At 43.1% G+C, this 22001-nt stretch overlaps 1 protein-coding gene across 1 annotated transcript in view; it reads left to right on the top strand.

The window, feature by feature from the left end:
• The window catches only part of ANXA4 (annexin A4), a 73685-nt gene that overhangs the window by 14503 nt on the left and 37181 nt on the right, over positions 1-22001 (top strand). The window contains exons 2-3 of the mRNA XM_027131916.1: positions 13149-13201; positions 19681-19768. Coding sequence (XP_026987717.1) covers positions 13199-13201; positions 19681-19768 — 91 coding nt within the window. The 5' untranslated portion in view covers positions 13149-13198. The remainder of the gene's footprint in view (positions 1-13148; positions 13202-19680; positions 19769-22001) is intronic.

Raw genomic sequence — 22001 nt, forward strand, 5'->3', positions numbered from 1 at the left:
GTGGATTGGCGGTGTGATTAGATGTAAAACTAGAACAGATGCAACGTGCCTGACATGCGCACTGCACAGTGCAATGGTTAAAGTGAAATGTGACCCCACCAAAACATTGCAGCTGTGTGTTATGGAAAAATATCTTATACTGCCTCAATTTAAAACTTTAAACTTAATTAAAATTAAACAAAATTTAAAGTTATTTTCTCTGTCACACTAGCTGCATTTCAGTTACTCATAACCACTTGTGGCTTGTGGCTATGGCATTGCACGGCACAGGTATAGACTGTCTGTCAAGGATAGGGTGGATGGGACACTTTGGTCCCATCCTGTGCACCTTTTTGTGTTGGCATCAGCTTTTTTTTTTTTTAATTTATTTATTCATTTTATTTATTTATTTATTTATTTATTGGCTGCATTGTGTCTTTGCTTGCACCCAGGTTTTCTCTAGTTGCTGAGAGCGGGGGCTACTCTTTGTTGCAGTGCTCAGGCTTCTCATTGCGGTGGCTTCTCTTGTTGCGGAGCACAGGCTCTAGGCGCGCGGGCTTCAATAGTTGTGGCACACAGGTTTCATTAGTTGGGGCTCGCAGGGTCTAGAGCTCAGGCTCAGTAGTTGTGGCGCACGGGCTTAGTTGCTCCGCGGCATGTAGGATCTTCCCGGACCAGGGCTCGAACCTGTGTCCCCTGCATTGGCAGGTGGATTCTTAACCACTGCGCCACCAGAGAAGCCCGGCATCAGCTTTAAGCAGGAGAGAAGGTTGTTTGTACAGTGCCTGATCGAATTCCCACCTCTAGCTTGTTTTCTCTTTGTTTCTTTTCTGCCTCTCCAAGGTAGCATCTTTTCCTACCCCCAATGCCCGGTTCTCTGATATATAAATGATGCATTTCCACCAGGGTTTTTTTCACTGTTCACCTTTCCCTGCCTCTACTCTGCCTCTTGTCTGGTTTGGGGATGAGTAGGATGAGTTAAGGGTCCACCTCACAGCTTCTCAACTCGGGTGGCTGGGCTGGGCTGGGCTGGGGTTTTCTGGAGGGATCCCCACATCAGACAGCTGATGGAGGTGTGTAACCCGTCTCCCCACTATCTCCCTCTCTCTCTCTCTCTCTCTCTCTCTGTCTCACACACACACACACACACACACACACACACACACACACTCACTCGATCTGCCTCAAGTTAGTTTCAGTTCCTCTCAGCTTCTGACATTGTCTCATGTCAGTCCTAGAGCTTTGGGTTTTGTCACGGAGTTTCTTCCATTGCCTCCCCGTGCCTTCATGAGTTTTTTTTTTTTTTTAATTTAATTTAATTTTTTTAATACAGCAGGTTCTTATTAGTTACCTATTTTATACATATTAGTGTATATATGTCAATCCCAATCTCCCAATTCATCCCACCACCGCCCCCGCTTCGTGAGGTTTTTAATGAAAAAACTGGGAGAGGCGGCATCAGAAATAGCAAGTTCCCTGTGTGAATCAGACATCCACTGTGGGAGAATCTTAACAGTTCTGTTTTTGTATTCTTCTTTCAGAGTCAGCTTGAACTCTGGAAAGATTTGGAAATAGAACCCTGCGCTGGCCCACTGAGGGAGTGTCTGATCCAGGGGGGAGTGGAACTGCCCACAGAGCTAGATCTCGCATATTTGCAGGGCGTGGAGGTGCCCGAAGAATATGTGACATTTAAGAGAGCAGTGTTCATTCTCTGCTCGCTTCCAGATCTCCAAGGTTGAAGCAGTGTAAATCTGTGAAGGAAAACCTAGTTGCTTTTCCCGTTTGTTTAGGAAGAGTGTTTTCTTCCCTCGTGGCGAACAGAAGCGGTGGTATTGGTAAGGAAAGGCCTGGGCTGCATAATAACTGTTTTCCTACCTACAGGCAAACAAACCCTAGCAGGACAGGAGGACGCCTGGCCGCGTCAGACTTTCTCACCGCCTCTTTACCGATCACTCCCCTCCAGTACTATAGTTTCTCATTCGGCCCTGTCTGTCTCCTCCCTTCCTGCATCACAAGGATTTTGTAAAGAACGATGGAGTGGATTTTAGTTTCTCTGGGAAAGATTATAAGAGAAAGGCCAGATGTTAGATTCAGGGTTCTTTTTTCTGATGAGGCGCTCCCCTTGTTTACCCCTAAGACTTATGATGGCTGAGACAAGACAGGAGATCAAGAGTACTGGTCAACCTTGAAATTTGGGTCTCAAAATATGCGGCCTGTTGTTTGTGATTCATAAGGAGGGGTCCAGGTAACCCAGGTGCAGATGGACATACAGAAGCTCTGGTGATAGGAGAGACAAGAACTGGAGATCAGCACGAGTAGCTTTGTGATCATCCTAGGTGAACAGCTAGTGGGGTTCCTGTCTTAGAGTCTTACTTGCCTGGAATAGTTTACTTATGGTATTTCTGAAGGGGAACATGGAATTAAGTGACCTTTCACATTACCTTGAGGGCCTCTAATTCTAAAATAACTCGGAAAATGGATCGGGAAAACAGTGTAACCTGGGGCAAAGCTTAACTATGCTGAACAGATTTTTCTCTTTGAATAGTTGTTATCCCTGAGGAGCCATGGTTTTACCCGTGATGCTGTGCAAAAGCTGTATGGATTTTTGGATTCCACTGAGTTGGACTTTGCCTTTGAGTGGGTATTGCTAAGTGAAAGAGAACAGCAGCAGGCTTCCCCTGAGAGGCCACTGTCAGCCTACAAAGCTGTATAGGTGTGTGTTATCTTAATCATATACTTTCGGCTGTAGACATGTTTATTATCTTATTGAAGTGTAATTTACATACAAAAAAATGCACAGATCTTAAGTGCTTAGTTCAAGGAGGTTTTTTTTTATTTTTTAAAAAATTATTTTTTAAAAATTGTGGTAAAATGCACGTAAGATAAAGAAGATGTGGTGCATATATACAATGGAATATTACTCAGCCATAAAAAGAGATGAAATTGGGTCATTTGTAGAGACGTGGATGGATCTAGAGACTGTCATACAGAGTGAAGTAAGACAGAAAGAGAAAAACAAATATCGTATATTAATGCATATATGTGGAACCTAGAAAAGTGGTACAGATGAACCAGTTTGCAGGACAGAAATAGAGACACAGACGCAGAGAATAAATGTATGCATATCAAGCAGGGAAAGCGGGGTGGGGCAGCAGTGGGATGAATTGGGAGATGGGGATTGACCTATATACACTAATATGTATAAAATAGATAACTAATAAGAACCTGCTGTATAAAAAAATAAAATAAAATTCAATTTTTATTGGAAAAAAATTATTTTAAAAAAATTGTGGTAAAATACACGTAAGGTAGAATTTACCATCCTAACTATTTTTAGGGGTTCAGCTTAGTGGCGTTCAACGCATTTACATTGTTTTGCGACTATCACCACCACTCTTTTCATCTTGCGGAACTGCAACTCTGTACCTGCTAAACTGTAACTCCTTTTCCTCCCTTTCTCTCACCCCCTGGCACTACCATTCTACCTCCTGTTTTATGAGTTTGACTAAGGACCTAATATAAGTGGAATCATACAGTTTTGATCTTTATGTGTCTGGCTTATTTCACTTAGTGTAATATCCTCAAGGTCCATCCATGTTGTGGCACATGTCAAATTTCCTTTCTTTTTAAGGCTGAATAGTATTCCATTGTGTGTATGTACCACATTGTGTTTATCCATTCATCTGTCAGTTGACACATGGGTTGCTTCCATCTTTTGGCTATTTTGAATAGTGCTGCTGTGAACATGGATATACAAATATCTCTTTCAGTCCCTGCTTTCAATGTTTTTGAAAGATACATACATACATATATATATATATATCTCTCCAGATTGTATATACCTAGAATACATATACCCATAAGTGGAATTGCTGGATAACATAGTAATTACTCTATTTTTAACTTTTCAAGGAACCACCATGCTGTTTTCCAAAGTGGCTGTACTATATTACACTCCTGCCAGCAGTACACAAGGGATCCGGTTTCTCCACATCTTCACTGACACTTGTTATTTTCTGTTTTGTTTTGTTTTTGTTTTTGTTTCTGTTTTTTGGCCGCACCATGTGGGATCTTAGTTCCCTGACAGGGATCGAACCTGTGCCCCCTGCAGTGGAAGCTCAGAGTCTTAACCATTGGGCTGCCAGGGAAGTCCCATTTTGTTTTGTTTTAGTAGTAGCTATCCTAATGGGTGTGAGGTGAGTTCAATGAGTTTTGACAAATGTATACAGCTGGGTACCACTGCCCCAGTCAAGATAAGGATCATTTCAGTCACCCCCTAAAGTTCCTTTCCTCATGCTCCTGGGCAGGTATATCCCCTCCACCTCACCACCACCCGCCCACCCCTGACCCTAGGCAACCATTTTTTGCTTTCTGGCATTATACATTAGCTTTGTTTTTTCTAGAATTTCATATAAATATCATATAAACACTTTATTTGGCTTCATTCACTCAGAATAATATTTTAGATTCATCCATGTTATCACTATGTCAGTAGTTTACTGAATAGTATTCCATTGCATGAATATTCTGCAATTTGTTGAATACTGAGCTGTCTCCAGTTTGAGCTGTCTCCAGTTTGGAGCAGTTGTGAACAGGGCTCATGGGAACACTCTTGCCCAAGTGTTTTTGTGGATATGGGTTTTCACTTATCTTGGGTAAATAAGAGATGGAATCCTGAGTCAAAGGGTAGATTCATCTTTAACCTTATTTTAAACTGCCGAATAGTTCTCTCAAGTTCACAGTGTTTGAAAGTTTCAGTTGCTCTATATCTTCTCTAACATTTAATGATGTCCAGTTTTTGTTTTCCGTTTTTGTTTTTTTTTTTGCGGTACGCAGGCCTCTCACTGTTTTGGCCTCTCCCGTTGCGGAGCACAGGCTCCGGACGCGCAGGCTCAGCGGCCATGGCTCACGGGACCAGCCGCTCCGCGGCATGTGGGATCTTCCCGGCCCGGGGCACGAACCCGCATCCCCTGCATCGGCAGGCGGACTCTCAACCACCGCGCCACCAGGGAAGCCGCCCCCCCTTTTTTTTCACCATTTTAGGGGATGTGAAATGGTATCTCATTGTGGTTTTAATTTGTATTTTCTGCATAACCAATAACAAGCATGTTTTCATATACTTACTGATTATTCATATATCTTTTGTGAAGTGTCTGTTCAAGCCTTTTGCCCATTTAAAAAATTGCCTTGTTCATCCTTGTGTTATGATTTTTAGTTCTTTATATACTCTTGATTCAAGTCCTTTGTCAGATGTATGTGCAGTGAATATTTTTCCCCAATCTATGGCTCTTCTGTTCATTTTCTTAATAGTGTCTTTTATTGAGCAAACCTTTTTTATTTTGATGAATCTTGTCAATATTGGCTTTTATGGCTAGTACTTTTTTGTGTCCTATCTAAGAAATCTCTGCCTACTTCAGGGTGGAGAATATATTCTCCTATGTGGGTGAGAAATAAACCCCAGTTGGACTGTGGCGTTGGCTGCACCACCCTCAGATTTGGACCTTCCCGTGGGTGTTTCCCATCATAAGGACGGCACGGATTCTCCTGTACTAGTGTGAACCTGTCCCACCCATGCTGCCAGCACCTGCCAGACCTTGGGTCAGTGAATGAATCCAACACGTTATTACCACGCATGTTACCCAGAGGCAAACCCACCACTTACCTGTAGACAGGGGATCTCATGTCTACATGAAGGGGTGGGCTGGGTGCTCTCTGTAGCCTTCTCTACCCTTAAAATCCAGCACTGGTGGAAATGAGCTCTTTCTGGGGCAGGCATTTCCGCTCCATTTCTACTCCCTCTTTCTTTGTGTACTTACATCATGGCCTTGGATTGCTCTCTCACCTGTGGTTTGCTAGACGTTTTGATCTGAAATGGGGGAAAAATCAACTCTGGGAGATCAAAAGAATAGTTGTGATTTAATTCTGGAGGGGCACTACCTCTAATAGCGTAAGTAAACTGGCATCTGGGGCTTGGGAAAACATGTCAGAGCTGCGCCAAACCCATGTTAGACTTTGAATGAAAGCCCGTGCTGTTATCGGTTCGTAGCATAAGCCGGAAGAGCTATTTCTAGCATTCCTTCTTTCTCTCCCTACTCGTGTACACTGGAGAGTCTAAATATTGCTGACATTAGGATAAACATAACCAAATGGGTCCATTATTTTAAACCTTTGACACTGGACTCAAACTATCCCAAGGGTGTGATGCATCAGTCAGTCTGAAGCAGGCTGCACTTGGGGTACTTTCATATTGTGGTTGGAACCCCTGCACTGAGTACAGGATTCTGGGCCCTGTTATGGGGGGGGAGAAGCACAGAATGCGCCTGGATGCACTCCTTATGTCCCTCTCAGCTGGAAATGGCACAACTCTGGCCACATGTCAGCTCCAAGAGACACTGTCACAGAGCCATGTTGCCTTGTTCTCCCACTGGAAAGGCTGGACGGCTGAACTAGGGCAGGGGCGTGTGGGGTTAGAAACATGGTCTCTTCAAATAGCCAACAGTCTTGTAATCAACACTGTTGACTGGGAGCTGTCTGCCAGTCAAAGTGTGGTCTAGTTTCCAATGGATAAGTCTGGGAGAGGAATGTTTTTGTTGTTGTTTTGTTTTGCATCCAGCTTGTTAAAGACATGAAGAAGAAAGTATTTAGCTCAGCAAAAGAAGTGACAATTTAAAGTTTTGATTCCATTATTACTCTAAAAGCTTCTAGCATTACGCCTGCCCTAATGCATAACGGTACACGTGTGTACACATGCCTGCATTTAACGTGGTATAGTATAAAGGTCTCTAGGGTCATGGCTGTGACTGAAAACACAGCTCCTACCACCTGCTACATGAGTGACTTTGGGCATCATGCTTAACTTTTCTAAAATTTAAGTTATCATGCCCAGTTCACTGTACAATGAGAAGGCGAAAAGATAGAGTATTGATAAAGGACCCAGGCGCACAGTATAACTAAATGGTCAATAAATATTTATTTAAAAATAAAGTCCCTCCAGCTCCAGCACACATGACAAGGAATACAAGGCCAGCATTCCTGATGCTGAGCAGTGGCAGAGGCTGTCGCACGGCGGAGTGAGCCCCAGGACCAGAAGGAGGAGATTAAAGGCTAGGAGATGAGCCTTCAGAAAGGTTGTAGAGTCCTTGCAATGGGAAGGAAGTTCAGCAGAGTTCTTGCCAACCACCTGCAGGATTTTTTTTTACTCATAGGCTACTCTTGAACAGACAAGGCACAGGGGATAATTTTCTTTATGAAGGGAATAGACGGGGTGATGAAGGTGTGCCTTTTAGCACCTAGCATGGTACCTAGCCTGGGGCAGGCATTCAGATCATATTTGTTGAATGAATGAGCGTGAAACATCAGTGAAACTATCCTATCAGTTCCATGATTGAGAGCAATAATTGGTGTTACCAGTGCATCAGCTTCTTGTTTCTACGGTCACTAGCCTGAGAGGACAAGGGGAAGTTTGTCTGCAGTTAAAAGGCAGAATAATTTAAAAACACCACCACCAACAAAAAAAACAGCCAACCAGAATTCCAAAGATCTCCAGTCCACAGGTAGCATTTGGAGTCATTCAGATAATGAAAGAAAATTACTTAGGAAAATTTGAAGCCTTATATTATGGAAGCTGAATACAGTACCCAGAGAAACACTTATAAAAGTTATTAGAATATGCGTTGATTTGTGCCCTGCTTGAAGCTTGTGCCTGGGGAGGGGACACTGAGGTATTATGTGAAGTAGAAAGGACATGTAGCAAAGCAAGCATTGAACTAAGAGTGCAGGGCCCAGCCAGCTCTCCAGCAATCATTAAAGCCACCTCATTGCTCTTTTTATTTTTCTAATCTTATCTCTTGATACAATATAGAACTCACCGTAGCCAGCTTTCATTATTATATCACCCAGTTGGTTTGTAAAGTGGAGATAATATCATGATTCCAAAGGTTACTGGGTAGATTAAGATCATGTAGAGGAGTGTTTAATAAATGTTCCTTCCCTCCTTCTCCCTGCCTTTTGGACAAAGGAATCAGAGTAGAAAACTTTAATAGACTTTGGCATGATGTAGGAATGGTAGAGAAGGAGTGGGGATGTTTTAAATTATATGTAAAACCTGTGTTTTTTAATTATTTGTGGATTGAAATTATTATTACTGTTTCCAACAATGCTATGAATAAGTGGCTAAAATTTGGACAAAAGACTGTTAATAAGTTACTTGCCAGATGATGAGTCGGAATAGATTCTTCCCTGTAATTGCTTAACAAATAGGTTTCCAACCTTCCATTCATTTAGCTTTGCACACTTTGCCTTGGATTAAATGTTTGAAAATGAAAACGCCATCCCGGCAACAAAATTTCCTTTGTTTTTATTATTTATTTATTTATTTATTTGGTTGCGCCGGGTCTTAGTTGTGGCAGGCAGGCTCCTTAGTTGCGGCACGTGTGCTCCTTAGTTGTGCCATGAGAACTCTTCGTTGCGGCATGCATGTGAGATCTAGTTCCCTGACCAGGGATCAAACCCAGGCACCCTGCATTGGGAGCGCAGAGTCTTCTTACCCACTGTGCCACCAGGGAAGTCCATCCTTTACCTTTAGAAGAATCTGAGTTCCAAGGAAAAAGAGTTGCTTTCATGTTCCCATTTCATAGACAGTTTTAAAAACCTTTAGTGCCTGGGTGGGGCCCACTCGCACTCCACAGATCTACAGACTAAATGTTTAAATTTGTCATCCTGCGGGATGTAAAATGAAACCATGTACCAAAGAAAAATGGTGAATGACTCACTCACATGTGATCTTCCAGGGAGGAGAAGGATTCAGTAAGAATGTGTCACAAGGACATCAGATCCCTTCACAATGAAGGTGGAGGTTGCCTGTCCTGGCATGTGAGTCAATGTTATGAATTTGAACGGAGGCTGCCAAGTTATGTTGGGGTCTCAAGGAGAGCATGTGGTACTGGGGTGAATTCATCATGGTGCCGCATCCAGCAGTACCAGAGAAATTGTATTTGTTAGCACATCAGGAAGGGGTTCACCTCTCAGGGACGGGTTCATATTTATAGGCTTATCCCACATATGCACTCACATGCTTGCACACGCTAATTTATTTATGTTGAGAAATATAACTGTTACTTAGACAAAAATCCTCAGACTCCAGTGCTTTGTAGACAGGTCCACATGGGAAGCCAAACTCTAGTCCAGAGGTTGCTTGGCACCCAAGGAATCAAAACAAAGAGTTTTAAATTCATCTTCATAGTGGGGAAATGTCTGGCACCTGAACCATTGATCGTGGGGCCAAGCCACCCTTTCTTGAGGCCAGGGTTTTGATAAATATTTCAAAGTACTCTTCTCTGATGGTTTTGGGTTGAGCTTGCATTGTTGATGGACACAATTTTTCTTTAAATATGTCTTAATACCCTTCAGCAAGCTAGCTTCATCTCGGAAGCCATTCTTTCTCCTTGAGATGAGTTTGCATATCTTTGTTTTGATGATTATTTACTGATTTTACTAGTGAGTCTAATTTGCCTGCTTTCCAAATTCTGGGTGAGTGGGGAGGAATGCACCACACTGCTGCCTATATGGCCTACTGAAATATTAGCAGGAGTCAGGGCCTTGTTCGCATACCTGCAGTCTGCCGTAAGGACAGGAGAAACTTTATGCTTGAGTCAGTACCTGGCTTGCCAGTTTCGGGCAGTGATACAATAGGGCAGAATGCAGGGTAGTGCAATTATTATCCTTCTGGACATACTAGAGGAAAACAGTAGGGATGTGTTCTCGACATACCTAATTTTTCTTTATGAATTCATCATAAATTATTTCTGAAAGTGTATGTAATCTTACTTGAAATAGGTTGAACTTATTTATAACTTATTATTCCCTTATGTAACTGCCATTGGGATAAGTCTCTTACATTTAGTTCCCAGCTTTCTTTCAGTTGCTCTAAAACTATGTCCTAAAATCTTCAGGAATCCTATCCTGAGCCCTAGGTGAGGAGTTCCCATATTATAAAGAAGATGCAGTTTCCCACCCACTGCATAACCCATAGTTTTTTTTTTAAAAGGCATCGCAAACATATGGTCCCTTCAGCCTTCATCTTTCCATCTTGAAGTGTCCTGATGCTTTTAAGGTCATTTGAGTGACACCCAAGACTGAGTGTGTCTGCATTTCACAGATGTAAAGACTGAGGCAAGTTGCTAATTATTTGCCCCCTTGTGAGCCACAAAGGAGCTTGTACAACCCCAATACAAAGTCTGAGTCGTTGTGAACTCGATCACACTGGTCAGTTTATGTGACTGTAGGCTGGCCTTCCGAGAGAAAGAGCAAATGGATCAAGGAGGCTGAGGCAGAAGAGGATTCCTATAAAGAATCCTTGGCTCTGCAGGCCTGCGGACGTGCGGGTGGCCTTTTAGGGATGGAGTTTCAGGTAGAAGGGCCTTTCATCCTCTGGAGGCTGATTATTCTGCGCAATTAAGAAGAGGCCTACAGCAATTCTCTATTGGGAGAGGGGGGTGTTCGATTCCTTCCCCCATACTTGCCAAGAGTTATTGAGGTGCCAGATACTGTGCTAGTAAGCATGTGTGTGGGTTCACTTTACACGTATTACCTGACATCTAATGAAAGAGTCAAAGGGTGCCTTTTACTGCATTCATTTCTAAAATCTATTTAGGAACTCAGTTGGTACTAGTAAATAATAAATATACAACAGCTGTCTTTATATAAATGGACTTATGCTGTGTGCTGTCCAAGTTTTAAAATAAATTGTCTGGCTAAAAGCACCCTGTGTTCAAGTGTGATACAGTTTTTTCCTTTAGTAAAACATTTCTAGTTCATTGAATAATGACTCTCAGTATTTCCAGAAAGCTTTGCTCAAGCCACCACTGAAATTTGAATTTTATATAATTTAATGTGTCATAAAATATTATCCTTTTGATCAACTGTTGAAAATGTAAAAAACCATTCTTAGCTTGTAGACTGTAGAAAGATAGAATTTGGCCCCTGAGCTGAAGTTTGCCAATCCCTCTTCTATACCATTATCCTGTTATATCTTCATCTTACTGGTATCTGAAATTGTCTTATGTATTCATTTGTTTGTTTGTTGTCTGTCTTTCCTGGTACATTGTAAGCTCCATGAAGGCAGGTTCTTTGTCTTATTCACTGTATTATCTCTATCAACTAGAACAGTGTCTGGGATATAGAGGTGTGTTATGAATATTTAGTGATTGAATGAATAAATCCATATAGTTTAGGAGCCACTAAATCCAATAAAGTCTTCCTTCCAAATATCTCATGTGTATATCCTATTCCAGGGGCCACATCCTACCCAGATCTTTGCCTCTGTTTTAGTGCAGATCTTTGTTCCTGTACTAATACCTCGAGCCTTCCTGACCCCTTGTCTCTGACTCTAGTCTACCCTCTAGTATAGTAACTTGCTGAAGTATATTTTGTCTTACATCATTTCTCTGCAAAACCCAAACCTTTTCACTGTTTTCCCATTCCTACAGTGTAAGTCAGACTCCTCAGGTGCACGTACAGGGCCCTTGGTAATCAGTTCCCCACCTGCTTTTCCACCCGTATCTCTGAGCCTTCCCTGTAAGGAGCCCTCTGCTCCAGCAGCCTCGTCACCTTCTTGTCCCTGAAGCCACTGCTCATTCCCACCTCTGCACCTTTGCTCCGGCTGTGCCCCAGAGCCAGTGGACATTCCCCGTAGGAAGGGATTGACCCCTAGGTCATAGGAGATAAGTCTGTAGCGAGTGATGGGAAACAAGGAAGAATGAGCTAAACCTCAGAAAGTGGAAGATGAAGAATGAACGTGGCCAAACATAACTCAGTTGGTGATAAAGTGGGGCAAGAAGGATGTAGTTATTCTGGGAGAATGATTGAAAAGGGCTGCCTGGCAGGGTTATCTAGGCCAGTGCTTTTCAAACCACTGTGTGGACAGATATTCAGGGAATCTTGTTAAAACGCATATTTTGGCAGTAGGTCTGGAGTGGCGGCCTGGGATTCTGCACTTTGTAAAAATTTTTTGAATTTATTTTTTAAATCTTTTTTATTTATTTATTTTTGGCTGTGTTGGGTCTTCGTTTCTGTGCGAGGACTTTCTCAGGACTTTCTCTAGTTGCGGCGAGCGGGGGCCACTCTTCATCGCGGTGCGCGGGCCTCTCGCTATCACGGCCTCTCTCGTTGCGGAGCACAGGCTCCAGACGCGCAGGCTCAGTAGTTGTGGCTCACGAGCCTAGTTGCTCCGCGGCATGTGGGATCCTCCCAGACCAGGGCTCGGACCTGTGTCCCCTGCATTAGCAGGCAGATTCTCAACCACTGCGCCACCAGGGAAGCCCTGGGATTCTGCACTTTTAAGAAGCTCCAACGTGATGCCCATGCTTCTGGTTCTGGGATGATTCTTTGAGTATCAAGCATCTAACTAAATGCTCAGGAAAGGAGCCTTTTCCATAAGACCTGAATGTGGAAACAGGAAGCCAGTTGGCCTGCTCCTCAGAGGCCTGCCTTCAATAAAGACATTTCTTGCATTCTAAACGACTGAATAAATGAGTGATGGCTCCAGGCTTCTTGCTGAAGGAGGGGGTGTTGAAGAGAACTAAGGGCCAAGCTGAGCGTGTAAGGCTGCAGCTTAAAGGGAAGAAGCACCTTTAAGTCCTGAGATGGTGGCAGTGAAAGTGGTCATTGGGAAATGAAAAGTCTAATGTTGGTTGGGCCAGTGGCCTGTCATTATACACAAATGCGCGCGCGCACACACACACACTCCCTCATTTAGGGTAAAGGCTGGAGTGCAGTGCTTTCCCTGTTGCAGTCGGATTCTCTTTTCTCTCCGAGAGGCACCTCTTCTGATCCACTAGAGCTTCCAGTTCAGAATCTAGGTTTGGCTTGAGTACAAGCAATGTACCTCACCCTAGCTAAGCAAGAGGAATCATTTCTGTAATGTGTTATCTCCAAACAGAAGAACAGGTAGGACAGTATTTTGTTGGCGTAATTAACTCGCCCCTTAGAACAGTTTCTCTCTAATGATTAGCCTGGCCCTTGTCTCTTTGGCTAATCAGTAGCTGGCCTTTTGATGAAATTGGGTGTTATTTCCCTGTGCCTTAACTTTGTGCAAATTGTACGTCATCCTGATTAATGATTTTAATGACACTTCTCTTATCACAGTAATGTCCCTTCTGCTTTTATCACAGAGAAACTTCTGCTTGGCTGACTGAACTCTGATCCTGACATAGTAAAAGTCATGGTAAGTTGGAGACGTGCCTCACCCTCCCTGGTGCCAGCTGCAGACAGGTACAGGATGTGTACTCAGGGACTGTTGCCTTATACAAAGGGTTGTTTGCTCATCAGAGGAGAGGGACGAGGAAATGGAAAGGCAGTTTCTTTTTTCGAAAACACCATTTTAACTTCTTTCAGGGGTGGTGAGTAACCTGACCCTGAAAATTCATTCAAAGAGGGACTCCTTTGAATCCTTCTAACATCCTGAGATACAGAAACAAGTTATAGTTTTCTCTCTGCAGAAACACTACATGTTCATTTTAGAAATTGTAGGCAAATAAAAAGGAAAAACTCAAAATCCCGCAGCTTCCTCCACTAGGAGATGACCGCTGTCCACACTTTGTGTAACCCCATCATTTCAGGCTCATCAGCTAAGAAACACTTGTCATCTGCCTCCCGCTGTTGGCTGTGACTGGACTCCTCAGAGCTTGGTTACCTGATCTCAGGGACAGGCAGGGAACTGGATCCCTTTGAGAGTTCCATAAAGCTCACTGCTGCTGTGGAAGCTGAGCCTTTCAGCTACAAACATGGCTGTACCTGAGGCTGGCCACCTGCTCTCCTTCTCCTGCCCAAATAAAGTTTCTGAATAGGCAGGTGATGCTTGATCCCTGGTCTTCTAGGAAGAAATAATAGAAGTAGAATCTCATACTTGGAGAGGAACTAGACATTCCGCCAACTCTACACACTTCCCTTTAGAAAGATGGATGTGTAAACTATCCTGAACAAAGAGTAATATACTCTTAACATCTTTTTTTAACATTAGACATTCTAGAATTTTCTTCATCATCTCTGACAGTCAAGGGCTTACTCGTGTCTGCACCAAATCTCTTACGCTGTCCTTTAAAATCCATTTGTTCTTGATGGGTTCTCCCTGGACATGTACAACATTTATTCAGAGATGTTTACAGTGCCCCTACTTTGTGCATGGTTTTTGGCTCTGGGGACCCATAATTAATGGGACAGTCTTCCTGTTCTGAACAAGCTCGCAGCCTTTCTACATGTGAAGACACTAACCAAGTGACCCTTTAGTGAGCTTTCCACTGAGGAAAATTACCTCAGTTGCTCTCATCTTTCCTCCTAGAACCTGTTTTTCCATTATGACTGTTATTTATTGGACAGATAAAGGGCTTCTTTAAAGGAAAGGAAAACCATACAATATAATCACAATGTTATAATTCCCAGTTATTTTTCATCACTTTATTTTAGACCCTACTTGTATGACAGTGGTTTTGAAATAGTAGTAATAAGAACGTAAAGAACAGTTAATGTATTCACTCTAGTCTTTGCTATGCTAACACGTTTATTTTACATCTTATAGCATATTAAAATTATTTACTCTCGATGGTGGAGTTATGGGTGTTGTATTTTTCTTCTTAATTATTTAAAAATTTTTTATTGAAGTATAGTTGATTTACAATATGTAAATTTCAGGTGTACAGCATAGCAATTCAGTTATATATATATTATGTATATATTCTTTTTCAAGTTCTTTTCCCTTCTAGGTTATTACATAATATTGAGTATAGTTCCCTGTGCTATACATTAGGTCCTTGTTGGTTATCTATTTTATACATAGTAGTTTGTATATGTTAAGCCCAGTCTCCTAATTTATCCCTCCCCCTACCCCCGAGATTTTCTTCTTAATTCTTAAAAAAAAATTTTTTCCAAATCTCTACAATGACCATATGACACATTTCTAAAAGGAAAATATGTTTTAAAAGCCATTGTATTCAAATATTTACCAAAAAATTTTAGAGGTATAATTTACATACAATGAAATGCACAGCTCTTAAGGTTACTGGTAGATGAGTTTTGACAAAGGTATGTATCGTGTGACCTACCCCTCTTATCAAGATAGAACATTTCATCGCTCCAGGAAGTTCCTCTATGCCCCTTCCAGATCAGTCCCCACCCTGCTCTCCACTCCACTCCAGAAATGGAACCATTGTTCTGATTGTTTTCACCATAGATTAGTTTTGCCTGTTCGAGAACATCCTATAAATGGAATCATAGAGCGTGTGCTCTTTTATTGTCAGCATTATATTTTTTGCAGTCCATCCCTGATGCTGTATCAGCAGTTTGTTCCTCTGTTCCTTTTCATTGCTAAATATTTCATCATATCGTATTCCCATCTTTTGACATTTATCTTCATCATTATTTATTATTTTAATAACTGAATGACATTTCATTGATTGTGATGTATCACTGATTTCTAGCTATTTGTTTTCATCATTCTTCCCTACATCCTCTGCCTGTTTCCTTTGCCTGCTGCCACAAGAAGCCTTCCTGGGGTGGAATCCCCTGCCTTCCTGGAACAGATAATGATACATTATTCCCTGGAATTTAGTCGATATGGATACTTAGAGCTAACAGGAACCAATTTTCCGGGCTTATCTTGTTCTGGAAAAAAGATGCTGATAGATAAGCTGTATTATCTTTGCACATTTCTCTATCGATTCATCTTGTTAGATATTAATTTTAATCCCATACTAGTGTCCCTCAGCAATGCAATTTGCTTTAAAAGTCAAATGCAGTGTTTAAGTACCATCCAAAATTTTTTCAACACTGGAGTTCCAGAAGAACATTGGGAGACATTTGACTCAGAAAGCTGTCTTGGAGGGGTCAAGGGCTGAGCTAGGCCATTTGAAATGCTGACAGCAAATCACAGCTTGCTTATTACTACAGATATACAGTAGAAGAAAACAAGTAGAATGCCTGCATTAATTTCCTGAGACTGCCGTAACAAAGCGCCGCAAACTGGGTGGTTTAAAATAACAGAAATATGTTGTCTTGTATTTCTGGAGGCTAGAAATCCAAAATCAAGATGTTGGCAGGGCCATGGTCCCTCTGAAATCCGTAGGGGAATTCTTCCTTGTCTCTTTCTAGCTTCTGGTGGTTTGCTAGCAATCTTAAGCACTTTTTGACAGACATTGGAGTCAACAACACATTATCATGTGGTGTTCTCCCTGAGTGTCTTTGTCTTCACGTGCTGTTTTCTAAGGACACCAGTCATGTTGAATTAGCGGCTTCCTCATCTTGCTTTAATTAATTACAATTAATTAATTCATTGTAATGACAGTATTTCCAAACAAGGGCACATTCTGAGGTACTGGGGGTTAGGACTTCAACATATCTTTCTTTGGGGATGCAATTCGGTGCAATTGATCTCTTTGCCTTTTATGGACACTGTGAATCTCATTATTGATTACAGTTTCCTCTTGTTTGGCTTCTAGACAGAGAAATCTGTGGCTCATGTCGAATAATTACACAGGCCTTTAAGGTCTCTGTTTCCGTTTCCTTTCTACCCCCTTCTTTACTGTAATTTTCTATGCTTTGTGGCCTGTCACTGAACTTCTTCATCTATTTGTTTATCTTTTGTATTGAATTATGTTTCTCTTTGCTGCCTCACGTACCTAAATAACATTAATAAATTAGTAAATAATTAGAAATACTCAGGGCACCTCGATCTTAATCAGTACATTATCTCTAAATCATAAGTCAACTGAATGGTACCTACTGGTTACTAACCCATGTTTTACTTGTTGATGTTTTTAATTTGTAGTCTGTATATGCAGAGGGTCTGATTCACTAACTTTTTTTTTGTTTGTTTGGTTTGGTTTTTTGCTTTTTTGTGTTACGCGGGCCTCTCACTGTTGTGGTCTCTCCCGCTGCAGAGCACAGGCTCCGGACGCGCAGGCTCAGCGGCCATGGCTCACGGGCCCAGCCGCTCTGCGGCATGTGGTATCTTCCCGGACCAGGGCACGAACCCGTGTCCCCTGCATCGGCAGGCGGACTCTCAGCCACTGCGCCACCAGGGAAGCCCAGATTCACTAACTTTTTGTCCCTTGTATGCATCAGAGTATTTCTCACTTTAAGGCATGCTGGTCGTTTCCGGTGATGCTAATCCTCATCTCCAGTGTCTAGACTGCCGTCTCCTCCTCGTGACTTCCCATCCTTCCCTCTGCCACTTGGTCAGGCTTCTGTCCCCTCCATTCCACTGCAGAAGCCTTTGTCAGGATCACCAGGACCTTCCGTGTTGCCCAATCTGACCATCCCTTCTGTGTCCTCTACTCACACCTACCTTAGCAGGCACTGACATCTTCCTCCTTCCTCAGCCTCTGGACAACACACAGTCCTGGTTTTCTTTATACATCAAGGACCAGTCCTTCTTGGTTATCCATTCCGGTCCTTCTCTGCTGGAGAGGCCCAGGCTTGTCCTAGGACCCCTGTTCTTCACTTTCTCCCTAGGTCATTTCGTCCAATACCATCCAAACGCTGATGTGTCCTGAATTTATCACTCTAGACTTGCCCTCTAGATTTACGTTGTATAACCAACCATCCTTTTGACAACTCCACTTGGATGTTTAATGGACATCCCAAACTTAACATTTTGAAAATAGGACTTCTAAATCCCACTCCCCACTGCCATCCCAAATCTGGTAGTCCTCCAGCATTCCCCATCTGGGTAGAGGATGCCACTCTCTGCTTGGCTGCTCAGGGAAAAAGATTTAGAGTTACACTTGCTTCTTTTCTTTCCTCACCTCCCACATCAGTCCATTGGCAAGTTCTGCCGCCTTTGCTCCAAAACATGTGCTGAGTCTGTCTGTCTCTTTCCATTTTTACTGTTTCACCCTCGTCTACCATCATATCCCTGGATCATGGCCCAGATTCTCAACTAGTCTCTGTATCTCCCTACAGCAGCCCAAGTGATCTTTTTAACATGTAAATCAGATCATCTCGGCCATCCCTTTGCTGAAAACCTGCCAGTGCCTCCTACTGCATTTAGAATAAAACAGAAACTCCTCACTGGCTTGTGAAGGTTCTTGTTCTGCCCTTGAAACCTCTCTGATTTTCTTTCTTTTTCATTTTTAAAGTTTTTATTATGGAAAAAGGTGAACACATACAAAAGTAGACCAAATATTAAAAAGAACCCCTTTGTACTTATAATTATTATTAACTCATGGTCAGTAACTATTATATTACATAATAATAACTCAGTAATTATTAACTCATGGTCAGCCTTGTTTCTTCTTTACCTCCACTTACTTCCCCCAACCCGTTATTTTGAAGCAAATTCTAGACATCTTATCCTCTCATCTATAAATTCTTTCAGTGTGTATAAGATTCAAACTCTTAAAAAAATAAAATATAACCACAATACCATTATCATACCTAAAACCGTTAACACTAGTTGCTTAATGGCATCGAATATCAAGTCAGTGTTCAATGGCCAGCTGTCTCATAAATGTCATTTTTTTTTAGTGTTTGATTCAGGATCCCAATAAGTTCACCCATTATGATTATTGATGTGCATTTTTAATCTCTTTTAAGCTATATTTCCCCTCCATCTCTCTCTCTCTCTCTCTTTTTTTTAAAAGAAATTATTTAATTTAATTTATTTATTTTTGGCTGCATTGGGTCTTCATTGCTGCACGCGGGCTTTCTCTAGTTGCGGCGAGCGGGGGCTACTCTTCGTTGCGGTGCGCGGGCTTCTCATTGCAGTGGCTTCTCTTGTTGCAGAGCACGGGCTCTAGGCGCGTGGGCTTCAGTAGTTGTGGCACGTGCGCTCAGTAGTTGTGGCTCGTGGGCCCCAGAGCGCAGGCTCAGTAGTTGTGGCGCAGGGGCTTAGTTGCTCCGCGGCATGTAGGATCTTCCCGGACCAGGACTCGAACCCGTGTCCCCTGCATTGACAGGCGGATTCTTAACCACTGCGCCACCAGGGAAGTCCCTCCATCTCTCTCTTTTCTAATTCTCCTTGCAGTTTATTTGTTGAAGAAACTAGATCGTCCATCAAGTAGTGTTTCTCACAGTCTGGATTGTGCTGATTACGGCCCTGTGGGGTGGGTTAACATTTTCCTCTTTCCTCTTTCTCCTATTTACCATAAATTGGTATTTGGCCTTAGAGGCTTGACTGAATTCAGGTTTGATTTTCCCCTTTCAGGGGAGACAAGATTACTTTGTAGGTAACGGTGTAACTTATCTTACCACTCCCCAGCTTGCCCACCAACTCAAGCCACACTGGCCTCTGTCCCACTCCTCCCCCAGAAGGCAGCTCCAGCCTCAGTGCCTTTGTCTCAGCTGTTTCCTCTACCTGTAACACTTTCCCCTGATCTTTGCACAGTCAGCTGTTTCCTGTCACTCAGACCTCAGCCTGAATGTCACTCCTCAGAGCAGCCCCTCCAGGACCTCTCTGTCTGCCCTGTAGCCCTTCTCACCACCGGCCGCCTGGTGGAATATTTGTTTGTTGGCTCGTTTACTGTCTGCTTCCTGCTGAACTTGAACATCAGCTCCAGGGGAGCAAGAGCCTCATCTCCCACAGTCACTGCCGTGTCCCAGCACCTGGAAGAGTGTCTGGCCCATGGTGGGTGCTCAGCAAACTTGCTGTGTGAGATGGCGCCATGCTGGTGAGAAGTGCCTCTCAGTCACCATCTTTCTCTGTGCACTCAGGCAGCCAAGGGAGGCACCGTCAAAGCTGCTTCAGGCTTCAGTGCCACTGAAGATGCCCAGACCCTGAGGAAGGCCATGAAAGGTCTCGGTAAGTGTCCCACTGGAGGTAAACACCCCTCATGTGCTGTGCATGACAGAGTCACCCAGAGGGTGTTGTGTCCACAGGCAACTGTGAGTACGTCTCAGGCTAAGAAAACACAATGGGAACAAGTTGACTTTTCAAGGCAAACTAGACGGGAGGGTTTTTTACTAAGAATTGTAAATGTTATGAACTCATTCTGGACCTCCCTGATAATTTAAATCTGTTTTACATTCCGGTATTATGAATCTATATATCAGATTTGAGAAATGTATTTGTTTTCCAGTTAACCCATGTATGCATGTCGTGCCAGAAGGTTTACAAAGCACTTTGACAAACATTATCTGAACGAATACGTGCGATAATCCTGTGATGTAGTGAAAGCAGCTGGTCCTATTGTTATTTTCGCCCCATTTTACAGATGTGAAACTGAGACTCAGAGAAGTAACATAGGAAGGCACAGAGTAAGTGGAACTGAGTCATGAGTCACACTCAGCAGAGCCTGCCAGCTCTAAGTCCATGTTCTTTCCCTTGAGTCAGCCCCCCGCCTGTTGCTGCTGTAATACGCACAGCTAGGCCAGTACCCCCGTGGAGCATGTGGGATTTTAGGTGAGAAGGCTGTGCGTACGTGACCAGAAGGGCTTGTCTTCCAGCGCACCACCCTCTGGTAGCTCCCGTGGGCAAAGGCTTCCCACTGGGTGGGCACAGCCATGCCCGGGCACTGCAGGCTATGCTGACTTAGACCCTGCCTCCAAACTTGCCTGAGTGGACATTTGGCCAGAGAAGTGCTCTCTGTTTCATAGCTGCTATTTAGAATCTCCTCAAGATTTGGATAAAAACGTTTGACCATGAGGCATTATTTCCCAGTTTTTCTATCCAAGAAGAATTCATCTTAGCCCCAATGCTACTAACAGGAACAATAATAGTGAGCATTTATTAAGCTCTGCTGTGTGTCAGGCACAATGTGTTACATAGATTATGTTTTAATTCTGACAGCAGCTTGTTTAACTAATGAGAAAGTTGAGGTTTAGGGAGATGAGCTAACTTGCCCGAGGTGTCTGGGGTTGTACGTGTCAGGATTCTAGGCAATTCCAGGCAGTCCGACTCCAGAGCCGGAACTCAAGCCACTGTGCTGTGCTGCTGCCCACCTCTGAACAGGACATTACCCTGAATCTATCATTTTCCCTTTTTATAAATAAAATGGAAAAGGTACTCGGCCCACCCTTTTTTTCAGGTGTATCCTAATTCTTTGGTGGATAGCAAGAACACCATAATTCAGAACGTAGACCACATGACATTCGGAATTCTCAGAGTCAGGAGGCATTGGATACAACAAACCATTTTCAGTGCTCGCTGTGTGGGCCAGTGAAGGTTAGAGGAGACAAGGACTATAAACCTAGTCCTGTGGTTCAGTCGTCCACGGATGCTAGGCAGCCAAGGCATGCGCAGAAACATGATCGGTTCATAATATGATAGCGACGGGAGGGGCACAAGTAAGATCCCATTAGGAGTCAGAGAGGTCACATGTCATTTGAGAGCATCAGGCAACACTTCTTGGAGGATGTAGAAATTGAGATGGGCCTTGGGAGATGAGTTAAATTTATTCAGTAAGTAAATAAATAGATAAGAGAGAATGGGTTTCAGGTGAACGGAACAGTGTGAGCAAAGGCATGGGATGAGTGTGAGCATTGCCCTGTTTTGCATTTCAGCTGAGACACTTAGCTACAGGCCATGTAAATACATGGCTTGCAGCAGGATGTACTTACAAAGCAGGAGCTGACTTTTTAGGTGACTTCTGGGAAGGCAGGTACCATGGGGCGGGTCCTGAGGATGCTACTGACATGGGAGGATGACCCAGAGGCATTGTCCAGGAAACAACAAATGCCAGAATCAGGATGCTAGATGGAGGGGTTTAGGGAGACATAAGCCCATAGACTGGTAATGAAGGAGGTCAGGAGAAAGGAGTGCAGTGTAGTTGGGTCAAGTACAGGAATTCAGGAGCTAAGTCTCTGGATTTGGCTGCCTGTAGCTTTTTATGTGGATATTTACAATAGTGAATGGGGTATGGTGGAGAGTCCCAAATGCCAGACAGCAGTGCAGATAGTAAATCCAGCAAATGGTGGGGAGCCATCGTGTATCCTGAGCAGGGGAGGGACACTGTGAGAGTTTGTTGTTTTAGAAAAATGAATCTAGCAAGACGTTGGAAAGACCAATTAGGAAGTGAGACTACTACTTAGCAGAC

Source organism: Aethalodelphis obliquidens, unplaced genomic scaffold, assembly GCF_003676395.1.
Source record: "Aethalodelphis obliquidens isolate GAN/ISIS:26980383/991018 unplaced genomic scaffold, ASM367639v1 scaffold40, whole genome shotgun sequence".
In the NCBI taxonomy this organism is placed as follows: domain Eukaryota; kingdom Metazoa; phylum Chordata; class Mammalia; order Artiodactyla; family Delphinidae; genus Aethalodelphis; species Aethalodelphis obliquidens.